Genomic DNA, 17,197 nt, shown 5'->3' with positions numbered 1-17,197 from the left:
CTGTTTGATTGTCTCAATCAATACAGCACTTATTCAAGCCTTAGCCAGTCTTTCTCCTAATTCTGTGCATGGACCCTTTGTTCCTTCAATAGCCTTGCTCTCTGCACTGTCTATAGGTTGGCAGTCTCTTAGAGTCTCTCAGTTTAATCTGCAAATATTAATAAATCAGAAAACTTGTTATTGTAAGTGGGCTAAAACCATTCCCAATAGACAATTAACTTCTTTGTTGAAACATTTTAAATCCTAAGTGTTTGAGTAGTTAGTAAATAATTTAACATAGGGTTGTAAGCCCTCAGGAAAATTCTAATATACGAGACAAAGGACAATTTGAATCTGTAAGAAAATCGAGTTGACACAGGCAGACAACGAAGAGAAAGAGTTGAATTAAAGGTCTGTACTGTTTATAGTGTAGTAACCTAGTCCATCTTTTCTGTTCCCAGTCATATCTATCAGTTCACAAAGTCTTAGTGTGAATTACTTTTGTTATTGGAGAGATGAAAGAGGGAGATTGATTCCATAAGTCAAAGAAGTGAGAACAAATGGAGTGTGGAGGGGCATCATGGGAGGAAACTGGGGTGTAGGAAGAGCAAGAACAAATAGTTACTGGGTTGTTTGTTCAAAATGTCCTGTAAATATAATTGCTCTGGATCCTCACATATCCGTTGGTAGGTATGGTCTTCATCCACAGTTTGGAGAACAATAAACTGAGTGGCTAACATACCAAGCTATGTCGGCTAGCTAGTACTGGAGCCATATTTAAATATAGGCAGTTAGACATCTTATCCCATTGTGCAGTAAAACAAGGTAAGCAGAAATAAAAACAAGTTTACCAAATTGCTTCTATAAACATTTCCTCTTCAGTATGTTTTAAAACATTTCAAAAAGAATTTCACTTCTTGACTTTGCTCATTATTCAACTGTTTTTTTTTTTTTTTGGTTCTCCATTAGCTTTACAATTATGCTGAAGCTACTAAAAAGGACTAGTAATGTAAATGCCATTAAAAAAAAATATATATATATATATATAAATGACTTCCCAATTATGACTCCTTCATTGGTGCTCTAGGCACACATTCTGATATTTTGGTGTTGATGTCTACTTAAAATCCAATATATCAATTCATTTTTCTTATTCTATCCCTCTTATGATATACACTAATCCATAATGCTTACATCTGTCCAGTTGCTGAGTTAGAAAACTTGACATCTCCCTCTCACTATGTGTTATTCAATGAATATTCAGATCCCATTGATCTATTTCAAAACCATTCATTTTATCAAACTTCCTATACTATTCCTCTGATTACTTCCATCTCTACTTTAGATCATATATCAAAATGCTGTCCGAATTAAGAGAAAGCAAAATGGCCTCGTTAAAGCTCGCTGTATTTAATGGTCCCTTATGCACTGTTGCTCTTCTTAATGTCGCACTTGCTCACCGTGTTCCACTGGGCACTTGCTTATATGTCAATATTTTTGAGGGCACAGTTAGATGCAGTCTTCTAGAAGAACTAGATACATAGTAGATTCCTTAATGACCTTTTAATGACTGTTTTATCAAATGAAGAAGATTTTTGTTGTTGTTTACCTGAAATCATCATAATTTAAGAGAGGCAATACAGATACTTTTTTTCTGTATTGATAGACAGACAACTCTTACTAAGGAAGCTCCTTGAAGACCACAACTACTTTGAAGAGTCTGATGATTCAAAGACTCAAGAAGTCAAAATTCCATATTGAAGACTTGAAGACATGGCTCAGTGTTACAGAACATAGTTTTTTTTCCCCCCAGAGTTCCTAGCGATTATTCCCAGCACACAAGTGATAGCTCATAAACACCCAAACCTCTTGTAGTGATTTCAAAGAAAATGGCTGCTATTGGCTCAGAGAGAGTGGAAATATTAGGAGGTGTCGTCTTTTCATAGTAGGTGTGAGCCTGTTGGAGCAAGCGTGTTTCATTCACTTCCTGCTGACTGCAGATACAGATGTAGAATTCTCAGCTCCATCTCTAGTACCATGTCTACCTGCATGCTGCCATGTTTCCCACCATGATAATAATAGACTAAACCTCTGGACTGTAAGCCAGCCCCAGTGAAATGTTTTCCTTTATAATAGAGTTTCCATGGTCATGATATACCTTCACAGCAATAGAAATCCTGACTAAGACTATTCTATACCCAGGAGACCTAATGTCCCTTCTGTCCTCTATGAGCCCTTCACACATGCAATGGATAGACATTTGTGTAGAGAAAATACTCACAAACACAAAACAAATCAACAGTAACGTTCTTCACCAATACACTTCTCTTTAACATATACTGACTACTGGGAGAGGAGGTGGCTCAGCAGTAGATGATTAGCCCGGCATACTCAAGGGCTTGGGATAGATCGCCAGCGCTGAAAAGGAGGGCTAAGGATTGACGTATAGCAACGATAACACAGCAAAGAAATTAGTGGCCACATGAAAGGCAGTGCAACACTCCAGCTTGGAATAGCCCCCAGAAGCCTTTGGGGTAGGCTGCTGGGTCCTAGCATTTCACAGCTGTGCCTCAGTTTGCAAGGATGCAAAAGAAATGAGAAAATAGAGAACGGTAGGTAATTACGAATAGTAAAAATTAGAAAAACAGGGAGGAAAGTAAGTGGTAAAAGGATAAAAGCTAAAGCAATATTTTCAGGCGAGTAAACAAACTATAAGTACACAGCAGTTATATAGCACTCTAGACAAGTGAGGAATAATCTGTACGGTGGGTTATTAGTCACACTGGGCAATTCCATATTCTTCCAGATATACACAACTACCAAGAGTAAAAGAATTAATTAGTCATTTCAACTGAATTATGTACATCTCAATACTTCAATGTTGAGAATATTAAGCATTTTTTTTCTTCTGAAGAGAGAAACGATTAAAATGTGACTAAAAACAATGGTTATTATTTTTGGAAAAATCAAAACAAAATCGGTTGTGGATTAAGCTTCTAGTATCTTTCCCTATGTGATTTTCTGTATTTATTTCACCCAATCTAGAATATTTTGAAGAAACAACTATGGCCTTTGGATTTGGAAAATTTCCCACAGTGGTGTAGTGGTCTCTCAATTGAACTTTTGCTTGAGTGTAATGAAAGGCTGGTCCAAATCCACTCATTTACAGTGAAAGCTGCAGGGTAAATTTAATCTCTTATAGAACATTCTAATATGTCAGAATTTTGAACTGAGAAGGGAACTCTTCATTTACCCAGGTAGTAATGGAAGGAACTGAAACACAAGATGCTTGTGATTAGGGTATGGTCAAGTGCAGAAAGTGCACAAAGGAAAGCTGATGAGGAAGTCCACCTCCCACTACCCACAGCCATCTTCTCTGTTCCATTTCATGGAGTAATCAAAGGATATTCTGAACCTCTCAAAATGCCATTAATACTTATTGAGAATGAAGTAGAACAACACTTTCTCAAGCCTTTGCAGTAGCAATCAGCATAGCAGGCTGGCCTGGACAGGGAGCTCTGGCAGACAAAGGCAGATTTGTAATAATATATGTATATATATTACACACTCACACCCTTCTAAAATCTGAAAAAGAAGTTGAAAATGTCCCACTTCCGTTATGTAAGAAGTGAGGAAAGTGACAACAGTGCTTGCTTGGGTGCTACACCACAAAGAACAAACTTCTTGATGGGATATTTCCAGTAATTCAGAACAGAGCTATAAATCTGGTGACAATCGTACCAGAGCATAACCATCCAAGTGGCCTAGATAAAACATTCAGTAATGTCATAAGTCTATATATCCCTTCTAGCCCTGTCTTCATACTCTTTGTTTCCTTCTTGGGTTCTGATTTTCTTTAGTGATGTGCATTTATAAAGAGAATAAACCTCTTGGTTGTTCCTAGGCTTTCTGTGCTTGTTAACAAAGCTAAGTGTAAGATAGCTTCATTAACACTGCCGCTTTAAAGCCACACTCTCACTGAAAATCAGTGTATCTACTGCATGTGTGGACGCTGCTGGAGGGCTGCTAGCAGTATCCCAAATCTCACACTGGAAGGTTGCTATCAGTGACACACATCAGGTGCTCTTGGAATGAACCTTTCTACCTTAGAGGCACCTCACGTGACACCTTTGGATTTTGAATAGCTAGGCTCTTAATGAAGTTACCCAGCTTGGAGTTTCAGCTATTAGACAATTAATGCTATTTTAAGAAAGTACAATGACATGTATGACAACAGCTCTGTGACCGTAGAACATTAATCAGCTACCATGTATGTGACTGTCACAAGATGATTTTACTTACAGTATGGAAAAAGAAATATTACTTTGTAAGGCATACTGAAAATATTTTCTCAAAAAAACATACTGATCATATTCAAAAATTAAAGAAATTTGTTAGTTTGTAACCGACTTTTAATGGATTTCATTTCAATAATATTTAGGAGAATATTTAGCATTTACTTGTTGCTAATTGGTGACAGTAGTTTGGTTTTCCATTTCTTTTGCCAACGAAGGATGAGAATTAAAAACACTAACTACAGACAAGTCAAGTCCATCGTATTGTCCACTTTGGCCAAAAAGTGAATAGTACTGCTTTTCTACTGTGTTGTGAAGGTAAAGGGTAATCTATGCATAAGTTTTGGTAGAGCTTAGAACAGAAATAAGTGATCATTGTGTAGTAGTTATATCTAGGTTTGCATTTGGAAATTTTGATACCTCTGCTAAACTTGTAAAGATAATTTTATTGTCAAGTGTGTCATTACTGAGTTCAAATGCAGACACCATTTGCCCTGCTTTTTTGCTTCGATTTTGGCTCTATCAGTTCTATTTGATCTTCCTAAACCATTAACTCTTGATTACAGGGAGTCTCTCAGAAGCATAAACAGAGGAGGCAAACAGCAGCAGGGGCTCTGGCTTCTCATTGCACTCCCAGCAGGAGCCTGTTAAGCCAGTTGATACTAAATCTCATTAGACTGGAAGTAAAATCAAGACTTCTATGGCTTTCACCAGCCAAAACAAACTGACAGGACCAAGGAAAGATGGAATACTAGATTAAGATCCACAAGATTGGAGCAAGGGCTCTGCAACCTTCTCAGAGAAGCAAGGACAAGGGTGTGTGTGTGTGTGTGTGTGTGTGAATGTTGGCCTGCCCAGTATCAGCTTACATATACATAAAATGAAAAAGTTTGTACTAGACAATCTTTTGTATCTCTTCCAGCTCTGACTCTTCATGAGCACACAATTGCTTATGTATGTTCCTCATAAGATGGTGATATAAATAATTGTGCTTAGAGTTCTTTACACCAGTGCCGAGCACTAACAACACTGCTTGCAATTCTGTTTAGAGGATTTCCTTAAATTAACTTCATAGAGGAAAACAAACACACTTGAAAACAAAGAGAGGGCTAGGAAGCAGGAAAAAGAGAGAAGAAGGAAGATTGTGTTGAGGTTATAAAAAAAAACACCTGATATTGTTATGGAATGAGAATATTGCTATGTAAATGAGAATGTAGAATTTTATAAGTGGGAACTAATGTATTTTAACTTATTCTTAAAATATTTTTAGTATTTACTATCAGTATCTTTCCTTTGTCAAGTTTGTAGATAAAATGTCTCAGTTGTAAATATATAGTTAATGTCAAAACAGGAAGATCAAGAGTTCTTGATAGGTTCATAGTTCCCAAAAACCTAGAAAGAAGATGAATACAATTTTATACTAAATTATTTTAAAAGAGAAAAATCTATCATCTTTAAGAGAGGTGACATGTCTTAAAAATCATCCAAATTTCCATACTAAGAGAGAATGTTTTAACAGATAAGCCCTTTGAAAGGCATGTGTTGAAATGAAATAATATTTGAAGTTCTAGGCAGTTTTTTTGTGTGTGAGCTGCAGAGTGATGGAAAGCAAATTGTAGTAACCAGTCAACTGGAATGAGGAAGGCGTTTCTAGGATAAACGTTCAATGATTATCAAACTGATGATGACAATAAGATTATATACCATATGAGCGGAGATCTAATAAAATTCATATCATTCAAGTTTTTCCCATTGATGAAAAGAATACAAAAGTGTACTGTACAAGTGAAGGAGGAGAAAGGAGGAAGAGAAAGTGATGAGAAAAAAGGAAAAAGAATGGAAGAAAAGAGAAAGAAATTGGTGTCAAAATGATCATGTACTGGGATGAATCATTAATACTATTGGTTTTGGTAAAATGTAAGGGCCATATAAGTCTGGGCACAGGGGTCTTTTCTGAAATTGATACTCCAGCCAAGGACCACTCATGGAGATGGCCTGGAAACCCTGCACGGAGGTAGCCTATGGCAGTTCAGTGTCCAAGTGGCCTCCATATTAATGGGGACAGGGACTGTCTCTGACATGAACTGATTGACCTGCTCTTTGATCACCTCCCCCTGAGGGAGGAGCAGCCTTACCAGGCCACAGAAGACAGTGTAGCCACTCCTGATGAGACCTGATAGACTAGGATCAGAGGGAAGGGGAGGAGGACCTCCCTTATCAGTGGGCTGGGAGTGGGACACTAGTGGGGAAGAGGGAGGGTGGAGTGAGGAGGGTAGGAGGAAGGGTGGTACATGGGGGATACAAAGTGAATAAACTGTAATTAATAAAAATAAAAATAATTAAATAAAAAGAATAAAAAATTTTTAGATGAAAAAGCTAAAGTACTTTTTGGGAGTTGGTCTGGTGCTATATATTCAAATGCAGATTTCAGTGCCTTGAGATCTGGTTACTGCACTGCCATGGATATTACTACAATTTTGGACTATCTCCTGTTACCATGGGATGAGAAGGAATGTTCCCCAATTATCTGTGGTTGGTTGATTTAAATGCTTGCCCTGGGCAAGGCGAAAGGAGGTAGACATGGCTAAGGTTTCAGGGCTTTGGGGGCAGGAGAATCACAGGAAAGAGACAGAGAGGAAAAGAGGGAGTAAGGAAGAAGCTGCCTTGGGCTAGGTGGAGAGAGAAGCACCACATGGTCCAGGAGGAAGGACTCCAAGAATGATGTGGACAGAAAGGAGCAAGCCAGATGAAGAATATGAACATGGATCATGAGATTACAGATGGATGGTAGTCCAGACAAGAATGATTAAAGCACATGGAATGGGATGCGGGCTGAGAGCTGTGAGATAGTGTAGGTTGAATTATCTGCCTAGTCCATGGTATCATAAAGCAATTTTAAAATCTAAAAGGTGTCTGATTTCTTTTTTTTTATTGTGATATTGGGTTAGATAATACTGCCATAATAAGTATAGGGCTAAAACATATAATTAATTTATAATAACAAGAAATACATAAGTATGAAAAGTTCTCACTAACTGTGGATGTAGCTCAGTGGTAGAAAATTTGCCGAACATGCATGAGGTCCCAGATTTGATCCCTAGCACTAGGTAGAAGAAAGGAAGAAAAAGAGAAGAAAAGAAACGAGAAAATTTGAGCCTTTTTGAAGTGATCTAAATACTTGATATGAGTACTTAGGGAGAGATTGCAGTGGGATCTGTGAAGCAACTGGGCACATTCCCCCTGTGTCCTGGCATTGAGATACGTCCTTAAGTTGTGTCTGTGGGATCTTCTCTTCTATATCCAACTCTGAATTAGAGCTGTGGCAAGAGAAGCAGAAGAAAGGAATTTCTAAAGAGCTTTGCACAGAGGCTGAAAGAAAACTTTGCTTTGAGTGGGAACATTTAGAGAGGAGCAGGAACTCTTAAAACCAAGATTTTACAGTGGCGAGAGAACAAGAAAAATAGAAGACAGTGTATTTCTTCCTCTGATAAGACAGTTCTCAAACGTGCACAATAAAAAATATATTATAAAAGCTAAGATGATAAAAATAACTAGTATGCACATGCCTTATCTTAGGTTGGCCTTTGTTGGGTTTGATTCATTTCCCATCTGACCCTGTTTCAAGCCTGATACTCTTTCTTCACAAAGGTGTGACTAAAATGGCTTCCTCTAACTTCTTATCTTGATTTGGATTGTTTTACCTTTTCTCTACAGTATCTGATGTTTCTCTTCTAATATAATGTCCTCAACAAGAACGTGACTCTCTGAAAACAGAACATCTTCTCCCAACTCTATTCTCACTGCTCACCACAGTGCCAAGCTTATAACAACTATTCAAATGTATCAATTTATTTATTCTGATTCAAATGTGTTGATTTGTTTACTCTGACTATAATATACGGAAAATTTTAAGAGGATTAGCTGTTGAGTAAAGACTACTTGAGGCAAAAAGGTAGCTGCTAATATAGATTCTAATAAGAAAAGCTTGATGATTAAAACAAAACAAAACCTCAAGCACCTTGTCAAGGAGAAACTGCAGGGAACCTTGATAGATCTTGGACAAAATGTAAAACCAATACCCTGAGACTACAATCATTTATCATCAAGAAGCAGTTGCTGTTAGAATTAATATTGATCCTTGGTAAATTGCAACAAGAGTAACCTTGTTATATCATCCAGCGCTTTCCCTCTGTGTCACCTAGCTATGAGATGCTTCCTTAAGTTTTGTCAGTGGGATCTTCTTTCCTACATCCAGTCACTGATGGAAAATCGTTGTGGACTGAGGTAACTCAAAATGCTTTGGTCCGTTTTCCAATTAAAACTACCCTGAGAACAAAATACACACATATGTCTGGGATATAATTTCTCAAGGCGCCAATGTATTACAAAGTAATTTTAACATGAGATTATGCATGATTTAGTTCAGCATCCTTATGACTTAAAGAAAATGGCACAAGCCTTATTAAATGACATGACCACCGAGCTCGGCATACCCTGGATTGGTTCTGTAATGTCATGTCTGATTTCCAATTTACTTTAATTAATAAATTTATATTACTATTATTATTAATTGTTTAGAGGTGTGTGTGTTCTGTACTTGTTTATGTGCACGTGAGTGTAGGGGCCTGTGAAAGCCAGAGGCATCAGATTCCCTGGAGCTGGAATAACAGCTGCTTATGAGAGACTGAGGTAGGGGCCTGGCACTGAAATCACATCCTCCAGTGTAGCCGCGAGTGCTCTTAATTAATGAGCCATTTTTTTCCAGCCTGCAATTTGGTTTCCTTTAATAATTTTATTAAGAGAAAGAAAGTAGAAGTTCAGCCAATAACAGGTAGTATGTGACTCTGCCCTAGACACTTTTGTTTTATGACTGAAGAGAACTAAGGTTTTCAGAAGTTGAATGAAAAGTTCTCCTGCTTACATAATATTAGAGTAGATGCTATGGACACATTATTTTGATAAAAGTATTTAAGATCATTGTACAGTGATAGATAATAATAATAACAGTGCCAGCTATAGACTGGATGAGAATTTTCTAGTATTTCTTGTATCTATTTTTACTAGCATTCTGGACAAATATCAGCATTGCATAATTAGATTGCCAACTGTCTTAACATTACAATTTTATCGAAAACATACGGGTTTAAAAATTCATATTTCATTTATTTACTTATTTTGTGCGTGCCTACATGTATGAGTCACAGTGCGTGTGTGCAGATTAAAGGTCAACGTGCAAGAACGAGTTCTCTCCTTCTACCAAGTATGAGGGTATGGGAATCCAAATCAGGTCATCAGGTTCAATGGTAAGTAAAGTATCCAGTTGCTACCTTGCTGAACCATAAGTGGAATTTAAAGCAATCTAACACACTACGTACGAGATTGCTTTAATAATTTGTTTGATGTCAGGAGACATACACAGAATAAAAGAGTAAACACATCAACAGGCTTGTCATGAGTGGCAAACCTAAAAAGAAGATGGAAGGGGAGGAGGACCTCCCCTATCACTGGACTGAAGGAGGGGCATAGGAGAAGAAGAGGGAAGGAGGGCGGGATTGGGAAGGGATGGGGAGGAGGCTACAGCTGGGATACAAAGTGAATAAACTATAATTAATAAAAATTTAAAATTAAAAAGAGAAACTATCAGTATTTATGTTGAGAAATAAAACAAATAAAAATAAAAATCGTGCCATTCTAAAAGAGATTAATTTGTTGTATTTGTCTGTTACTAGAGAAAATTTAATGCTTAATTTAACTGTCTGATATAGATGGGTACAATTGTATTAATTTAAAAATGAGAAATTAATGCTGTAGAGACAGGCAGAACATTAGTAAAATGTATATACAAAAAAGTGCATTTAAAAACTGAGTATTTACTTGGTACTAAAGGTTTATCAAATATATTTATAAACATTCCATTCCTATTCACTTTAGCATAGTCCCTAACAACATAACTTGACCACAGAAACTAAAAGTGAAGTAACAAATAATATAACAGCATTGAAGACAAGGATGAAAATGGTATGTGTAAATGTGATAAGTTGAAATAAGAGTTACATAAAGCCAGAAACTTAAAAGTAGAGTAATATAAATGATTAAGGTTTTTTTTTTATTTTTTTATTTTTTTAATGGGCTGGGGAGATGGCTCAGTCGGTAAATTAGTGACTGTAAAAGCATGGAGGGTCTGAGTTGGGATGACAGAACCTATGCAAAGCCAGCTCCACTAGCACACATTTATAATTTTAGCACTGCTATAATGAGAGGTGGCCTGGGGACAGGAGAATCACAGGCCAGCTAGATTTGCATGCACAATAGTGGCCAAAAGATCCTGTCTGAAATAAGATGGACAGGGAAGATGCCATCTGAGGGTATCCTTGAATTTCCGTAGGTGTAAGGTGGAATACATGCTGGTATGTGCAGTGCGCACACGCGCGCGCACACACACACACACACACACACACACACAATTAAAAAAAATTAACACTCCTAAGTAAGTGGTATTAAATGCAACTCTTTTTCCAGACATGGAGAACTTAAACAAGAGTTTGCAGGTAGCAAATCAAAATGCAGAACAAGAGAGAAAGACTAAAGGTCAAGGATTTCCCCATGCAATTCCTCCTTTGTCTACTTCTGTTTAGTTAGCTCAATCTGTCATTAAGAATCGCAAGCATTAACCATTATAAATTAAAATGAACAAGAACGGGATATTTGAGAATTCTTATAAAAAGAAAAAGAACCACACTTTAGTTCTTGCTATCTTGACATTTAAGAAATGAAACTCCGGGGTTTTTTTGTTTGTTTGTTTGTTTTTGTTTTTTTGTTTTTTGTTTTTTTTTTGTTTTTATCTTTCCTCCTGCTTTTCCACAAGACACCCTAAGCATCACCTAATGTTTGACTGTGAGTCTCAGCATCTGTTCTGAGGTGCTAGTGAGTAGCACCTTTCAGAGGACAACTCTGACAGGCTCCTGTCTTCGAGTTTAGCAAAGCATCTTTCATACTGTCAAGGGTTGGCACTCTCCAATAGGGTGGGTCTTTGGTTGGGCCAGGCATTGGTTTGGCATTCCTGTGGGTTGGGCATTCTTTCAATCTCTGCTCTATCTGCTCTATCTTTATCCCTGCATATCTTGTAGGTAGGGTTCATTTTGGGTCTAAGTTTTTGTGGATGGATAGGGATTCCTCTCCCTGTGCCAGGAGATTAGTGTAGTTAGTGGGTGTCCTCTTCAGTCTCTATGGCCTCTGTTACTAGTAATCTCTGCTTGAGTACCCCTCATATTCTCCCAGGAGCCTACCCTGACTTAGGTCTCCAGACTGTCACAGAGATACTTTCACCCTCAGTTTCTCTTTTCTCTACAGGACTTCTGTCCTCTTGCCCCCTCTCTCCTCAGGTCTGTTCTCCACCCTCTCAACTCTCTGCACACCCTCTCCTACCTTGTTCCCTTTCTTCAGCCACTACCTCTGTCTATTCTACCTCCCCATCTGAGAGAGATTTATGCATCCTCCCTTGGATCCTCTATGTTACTTGTCTTCTTTGAGTCTGTGGCTTATAATATGCTTATCCTGTACCATATGGCTAAAATCCACGAGTGCGTGGTAAGCGAGTGCATACCATGTGTGTCTTTCTGGGTCTGAGTTACCTCACTCAGGATGATTCTTTCTAGCTCCATCCATTTGCTTGAAAATTTCTTTTTTTTTTTTTTTAAATAGTGGAGTAGTATTCCATTGTGTAAATGTGCCACTGTTTCTTTATCCATTCTTCGGTTGAAGGACATCTAGGTTGTTTCCAGATTCTGACTGTTGTGAACAAAGCTACTAGGAACATAGTTGAGCAAGTGTCTTTGTTGTATGGTGGAGCATCTTTTGGACATATAGCCAGGAGACGTATGGCTGATTCTTGAGGTAAAGCTATTCCCAATTTTCTGAGAAAGTGCCAGATTGAATTCCAAAGTGGTTGTACAAGTTTACACTCCCACCAGCAATGGAGGACTGTGCCTCTTTCTCCACACCCTTGCCAGCATGTGCTGTTGCTTGAGATTCTGATGTTAGCCATTCTGACCAGTGTGAGATGAGATATAAGAGTCATTTTGATTTGTACTTTCCTGATGACTAAAGAAATTGAACTTTGGTTAAGTTCTTCTGTTGCAAACTCTCTGTTTAGTTCTGTGCCCCATTTGTAATCGGGTTATTTTGTTTCCTGATGTTTGGGTTCTGGAGCTCCACAAGAATACCACCAGAGCCAAATAACCAGGGGCCAGAAGGGTTTGATGATACTGAAGCACCAACCAAAGACCATGCATGAACTGGACCTAGGTCCCCTACAAAGATGTAGCAGATGGGCAGCTTAGGCTTCATATGGGTCCTCTCATAAGGGAAGTGGGGAGTGCTTTGTACACAGACTCACTTGTCAGCTTTTTGATCACTCCCCCCTGGCTGGACTGCCTTGCCAGGCCAGGGGAAGAGGACCAGCTCAGTACTGATGAAACTTGATGAGCTGTGATGGATGGGGCAGGCAGCTTCCTTTTCTGAAGGAAAGGGGAGAGGAGGGAAGGGAGGGTGAGATTGGGAGGGGAGGAGGGATGGGGCTACAACAAAGATGTAAAATGAATAAAATAAAACTAATTTTAAAAAAGGAAATGAAATTCTTCCTGAAAGTTGACTATTGAAATGAAAAGTGATGAATCTGTCTTTTAGAACAATAAATGCAATAGTGATATTCGGTCATTTTCACTATATAGAGAGCATGGAAAGTATCACCTGTTATACCCATATACTGTCTACCTCCGAAGAAGACTGATAAGCACAATCTCTTTATTAATTAAGTTTTTTCAAAACTAGAATTTGTTTCCTTTGTGCAGCCTTGGCTGTCCTAAAACTCACTCTGTGGACCAGGTTGATCTCAAACTAAGTTCTGCCTCCCTATGTCTCCCTACTGGTGGGTAAAAACATGTACCACCCCTGCCTGGCTTATGAATTAACATTTTAAACCTTTAAGTTATCTGTTGCTATTGGGACCAAGAAAAAAAAATTCATTTTGGGTTGCAATTACATTTTTTTTTTTCATTGAAAAAGATGTGGGCTTAATGTCTGCTCCTTTCCTCCTACCCTCCTCCTTTCTTTTTTCCTTCTCTATTGTTATTTGTTTTTCTTTTGTTTACTTTTTGAGACAGGATCTTACTATCTAGTGAGGCAGGGATTAAAATTACTACTACCATCAAGTGACATTGAATTCACAAAATTCTCCTGCCTCAGCCTCCCCTGTGCCAGGTTTCACTTTGCCTTTATACAATCAAGCTTTCAAATGGAGGAAGAAGTTGAAAAGATGTGAGCCATAGACGTAGCATTTTCTGAGAAAATTGCGAGTGACACCTACTGACAAGTACCAGTTACTTGAATAACTTGCCAAGAATAACAAATGTATCACATAAATAAACTTTTACTTTTAAAGTCCAAGTACATTGGAATAGTCACGGGACTCCAGTCTAATCATGTCACTTCTATATGACAGATTTCTTCTAAGATGTGGTAATAATAACATAACGTCATTTGGCTGTCATAAAGACTGAGAGTTGTTAACATATACATGTGTTGAAAAATAAAGGCTAGGTATTGTTTCTTTATTGCTGTCAATCTGAAATAAAGTTACTTCCATTTTAGGGAATGACCAGAAATTTGAAGTTTCTCTTAAGCTTATGGCCAACAGAGCTTGGACATTTTGTTATCCTTCTTGTGACAATGTTTTGAGATAAAGAGACTAAGGGGGGAAAGTTGCTTCCTGGAAAACACATAACTGACATGTCTACATCTTAGGCATAGAAGAAAACTCGGTGTAAATTTAAAGTTATTATATCCACGCATTTGATAATGGCCAAGACATAATCTACTGTAGCATTTGCCAAGCTGAATGTAGAGTTTGTGTCCCTGTAGCTCTTTCATTAACCTGGACATACTGCAAAATGAATAAAATTATGTTCTTCTAGTTACCTCATAAGTAAATATATACAGCTTGTTTGGAGCTGTAAACTCCAAACACATCAGTCCATATAGTTAGAATGGCCATTTAGAAGCATTTCTGCTTCACCTAGAGTTTTATACCCTTGTGACCAACTCATTCATTTATTCCCTTATTTATTTATGGTTCTTGTAACTTCAATACCGAGAAAATTGAATTCACTTACCCACTATAAAAAAATGAAAACTACGAGGAAATTGAAACTAGAAAAACAAAAACAATGTTGTAACTCTTTAATGATGTATGTCCTTCAGCCAATGTCCTGTCCTTCCTTGTCACCTAATATTACCCTCTAGATTTCCCGTCTGAATTTTACCCTACATTCACACTTACATCTTTTTAATACATATATGTATACATTATAGGCTAGTATCCTCACATGATGGAGAACATGGAGTCTTTCTGAGCTTCACTACTTCCTTTGATATTATAAATTTCAAGTGCATGATTTTCCTGAAAATTTAATGACTTAATTTTTTTTCCCATTCACTAATTTTTCATTTTGTGTATAAACCTCATTTTCATTATCAACTCATCTGTTGATGGGCATCTAGGTTGGTTTCAGTTACTTGCTATCAGGGTGCCCGTATACGTACTGAGAGCAAGAATTACATGGAAATTCCTTGAATCTATAACGCGTGCTAACATTTCGTATGTTGAGGCACTTACATATTAAACGGATGACAAATGAGTTTTTGTTTAATTAAAATATTTAATTAAGATTCATTTTATTTGAAATGAATGTACACTTATTTTATATGTATATGTGTTTGGGCACATAAGTGCAGCTGCCCATGGAGGCAGGAAGAGGGCATTGGATCCCTGGGAGCTGGAGTTTTGCCTATCTGACATGGATTCTGGGAACTGAACTCAAGTCTAATGCAAAAGCAGTCCATATTCATTACTGCCATCTCTCCAGTCAGGATAAGTGAGTCTTTAAAAATAAACAGATGGGTTTGACAGCATTTAGTGAAAAACTCATAGTCACATAAAGTGGTTTTAATATTTGAACTGTAAATTCTTCTCAGAAGCTTCTGCTAAAACTTAAATCAACATCTTAGGAAAGATTAACAGGGCTTCTAAATATGATCGATGTGGTTTAAAGGCTCATACACTCTTCAGTGTTTGTATTTCACTGGGCAGAGAAAATGTTTCTTCAATGAGTGAAAAAGGTTGTACTAGTATTCATCAATATGGCATATTATATTTTAAGCAAAGAATAGTAGAAAGCCTAATATATAAGTATTTTCATTACCATATGAAAAAACTTTTATTGGTTTGGTTTTTAGAAATCAAAGCTTGTTTAATTTAAGATGAATAAGATGATTTCTTTGTAAAAGGTGATATCACAGGGTACATATCGTATTGCTCATGCCTAACTTCCCAAGTTAATTATGTCCATGGTTAGCTTGTCTTGTCTTCTCTGTATAGTGTGCTTTTAATAGGGAAATTACAGTAATTAGCTGCATAGTTATATAGAAACTTTAACTCTTTACAATCAACGTATACAAAGCAGTTGCTCAGAAATATCATGGTACTTGTAAGCAATTACTTCTTACCCTATTGGAGTCAATTCTTGCTCTGGATGTGTATATGGGCGGAGGGATGTTGAAAGCCTGGGGAACCAAGTATTCTTCAGCATCCATCATATCTTCCAAATCCTCTTCATCCAAGAGATTCTGGAAGAATTTGCTGTCATTTGGGCTGGGAAGCTTCATACGGTCATCACCCTGAAAGATTGCCCATGAGAAATGCACAAACCGTTACTGCTTCCTTCATAATATATGTCTTCAATAGTAAGTTTATATAATAGAACAACAAATGGGTAGACAATCCATGTACTTACTTTAAAAAAAAAGCCTTAGCTTAACTACCAGCCAAAAAGAATCCTATAATATGGTTAGATTTTTTAAAAAATTCCAAATTCCAAAGAAATGGAATACAAGAAGAACGTGGTAAATGCAGCAACAACAGTAGAATGAAGCCAGGAACTGTACATGTTTTAAGGGTGGTAAAACCCACTTCAGATCTGAGAATAACAGTTCACTTTCAAAAAGGTGTATGGGTTAAGAATAGGCAACAAGATTGCAATTGACTTATCAGTTTTTAGTTATTATGTTTGCTATTGAGTCAGGACTCAGACATCCATGGTTTGTCTTATAGTATAACGTCATCCTTGTCAAAATGATGGCATTTAAAAATCATAGCACAGTGACATATAGGGAAGATGTAGGTGTGGAAGAGATATCAAACCTCTGTTCAATTAATAAACTTTGTCCAATTAATTTATTAAATATTTTTTTTATTTTTTCTGAAGTTTGTTATTTTTGATAACCAATGTCAGTTTGTGGTAAACAGTTTTGGTTAAACAATGTTAATATGTGGGATAATGACTGATAGTCATTTTCTTCTAAAGTCTGGCTTTTGTCTTAATGTTAATCTACTTAAAGATAAGGCTTCCTTTCAGTAAGGAAAGATAAATGAGAATATTTAGGTTACAACTGTGTATGTTCCAGGTAAAATTAACCACAGAGAAATTATTATATTAATTAAATGAGCCGATTCACTTGATTTTGGGGATTGAATGAAAAATATCTTTTGGTTTGTTCTTTAGTTTAGATCGGTATCTATTCATTTGAATTAAGTTACTGCTTGAATACTAACCACCTCACCCAATAAAACAATTCGCATTTACTTTTAAAATTAATAAAGTAATGGGTTTGATTATGGTGTTATGATAGCATTTTCATACATATGTTATTTCGGTTTATCATCTTCTTGTACTCCTTTCCCCTGGCTGGTCATGTCTTTCTTCTCCCAAGTCGTCTTTCTGCTCCCATGTCACATGTATTCTATTACCCTCTTGTCCTGATTAAGCTTCCCATTAGAACCTCTTTTTCCTTCAAAATGGTCTCTTTCC

At 37.1% G+C, this 17,197-nt stretch overlaps 1 protein-coding gene across 3 annotated transcripts in view; it reads right to left on the bottom strand.

Moving 5' to 3' along the window:
• Positions 1-17,197, bottom strand: part of Erbb4 (erb-b2 receptor tyrosine kinase 4) — a 1,095,063-nt gene that overhangs the window by 19,223 nt on the left and 1,058,643 nt on the right. For all 3 annotated transcript variants that reach the window (XM_055616306.1, XM_055616307.1, XM_055616305.1), the window contains exon 25: positions 15,837-16,007. In XM_055616306.1, coding sequence (XP_055472281.1) covers positions 15,837-16,007 — 171 coding nt within the window. The remainder of the gene's footprint in view (positions 1-15,836; positions 16,008-17,197) is intronic.

Source organism: Psammomys obesus, unplaced genomic scaffold, assembly GCF_907164565.1.
Source record: "Psammomys obesus unplaced genomic scaffold, mPsaObe1.curated_primary_1811, whole genome shotgun sequence".
NCBI classification, from domain to species: domain Eukaryota; kingdom Metazoa; phylum Chordata; class Mammalia; order Rodentia; family Muridae; genus Psammomys; species Psammomys obesus.
The sequence above is the reverse complement of the archived record's forward strand: the minus strand, read 5'-3'. Positions and strand labels throughout refer to the sequence as shown.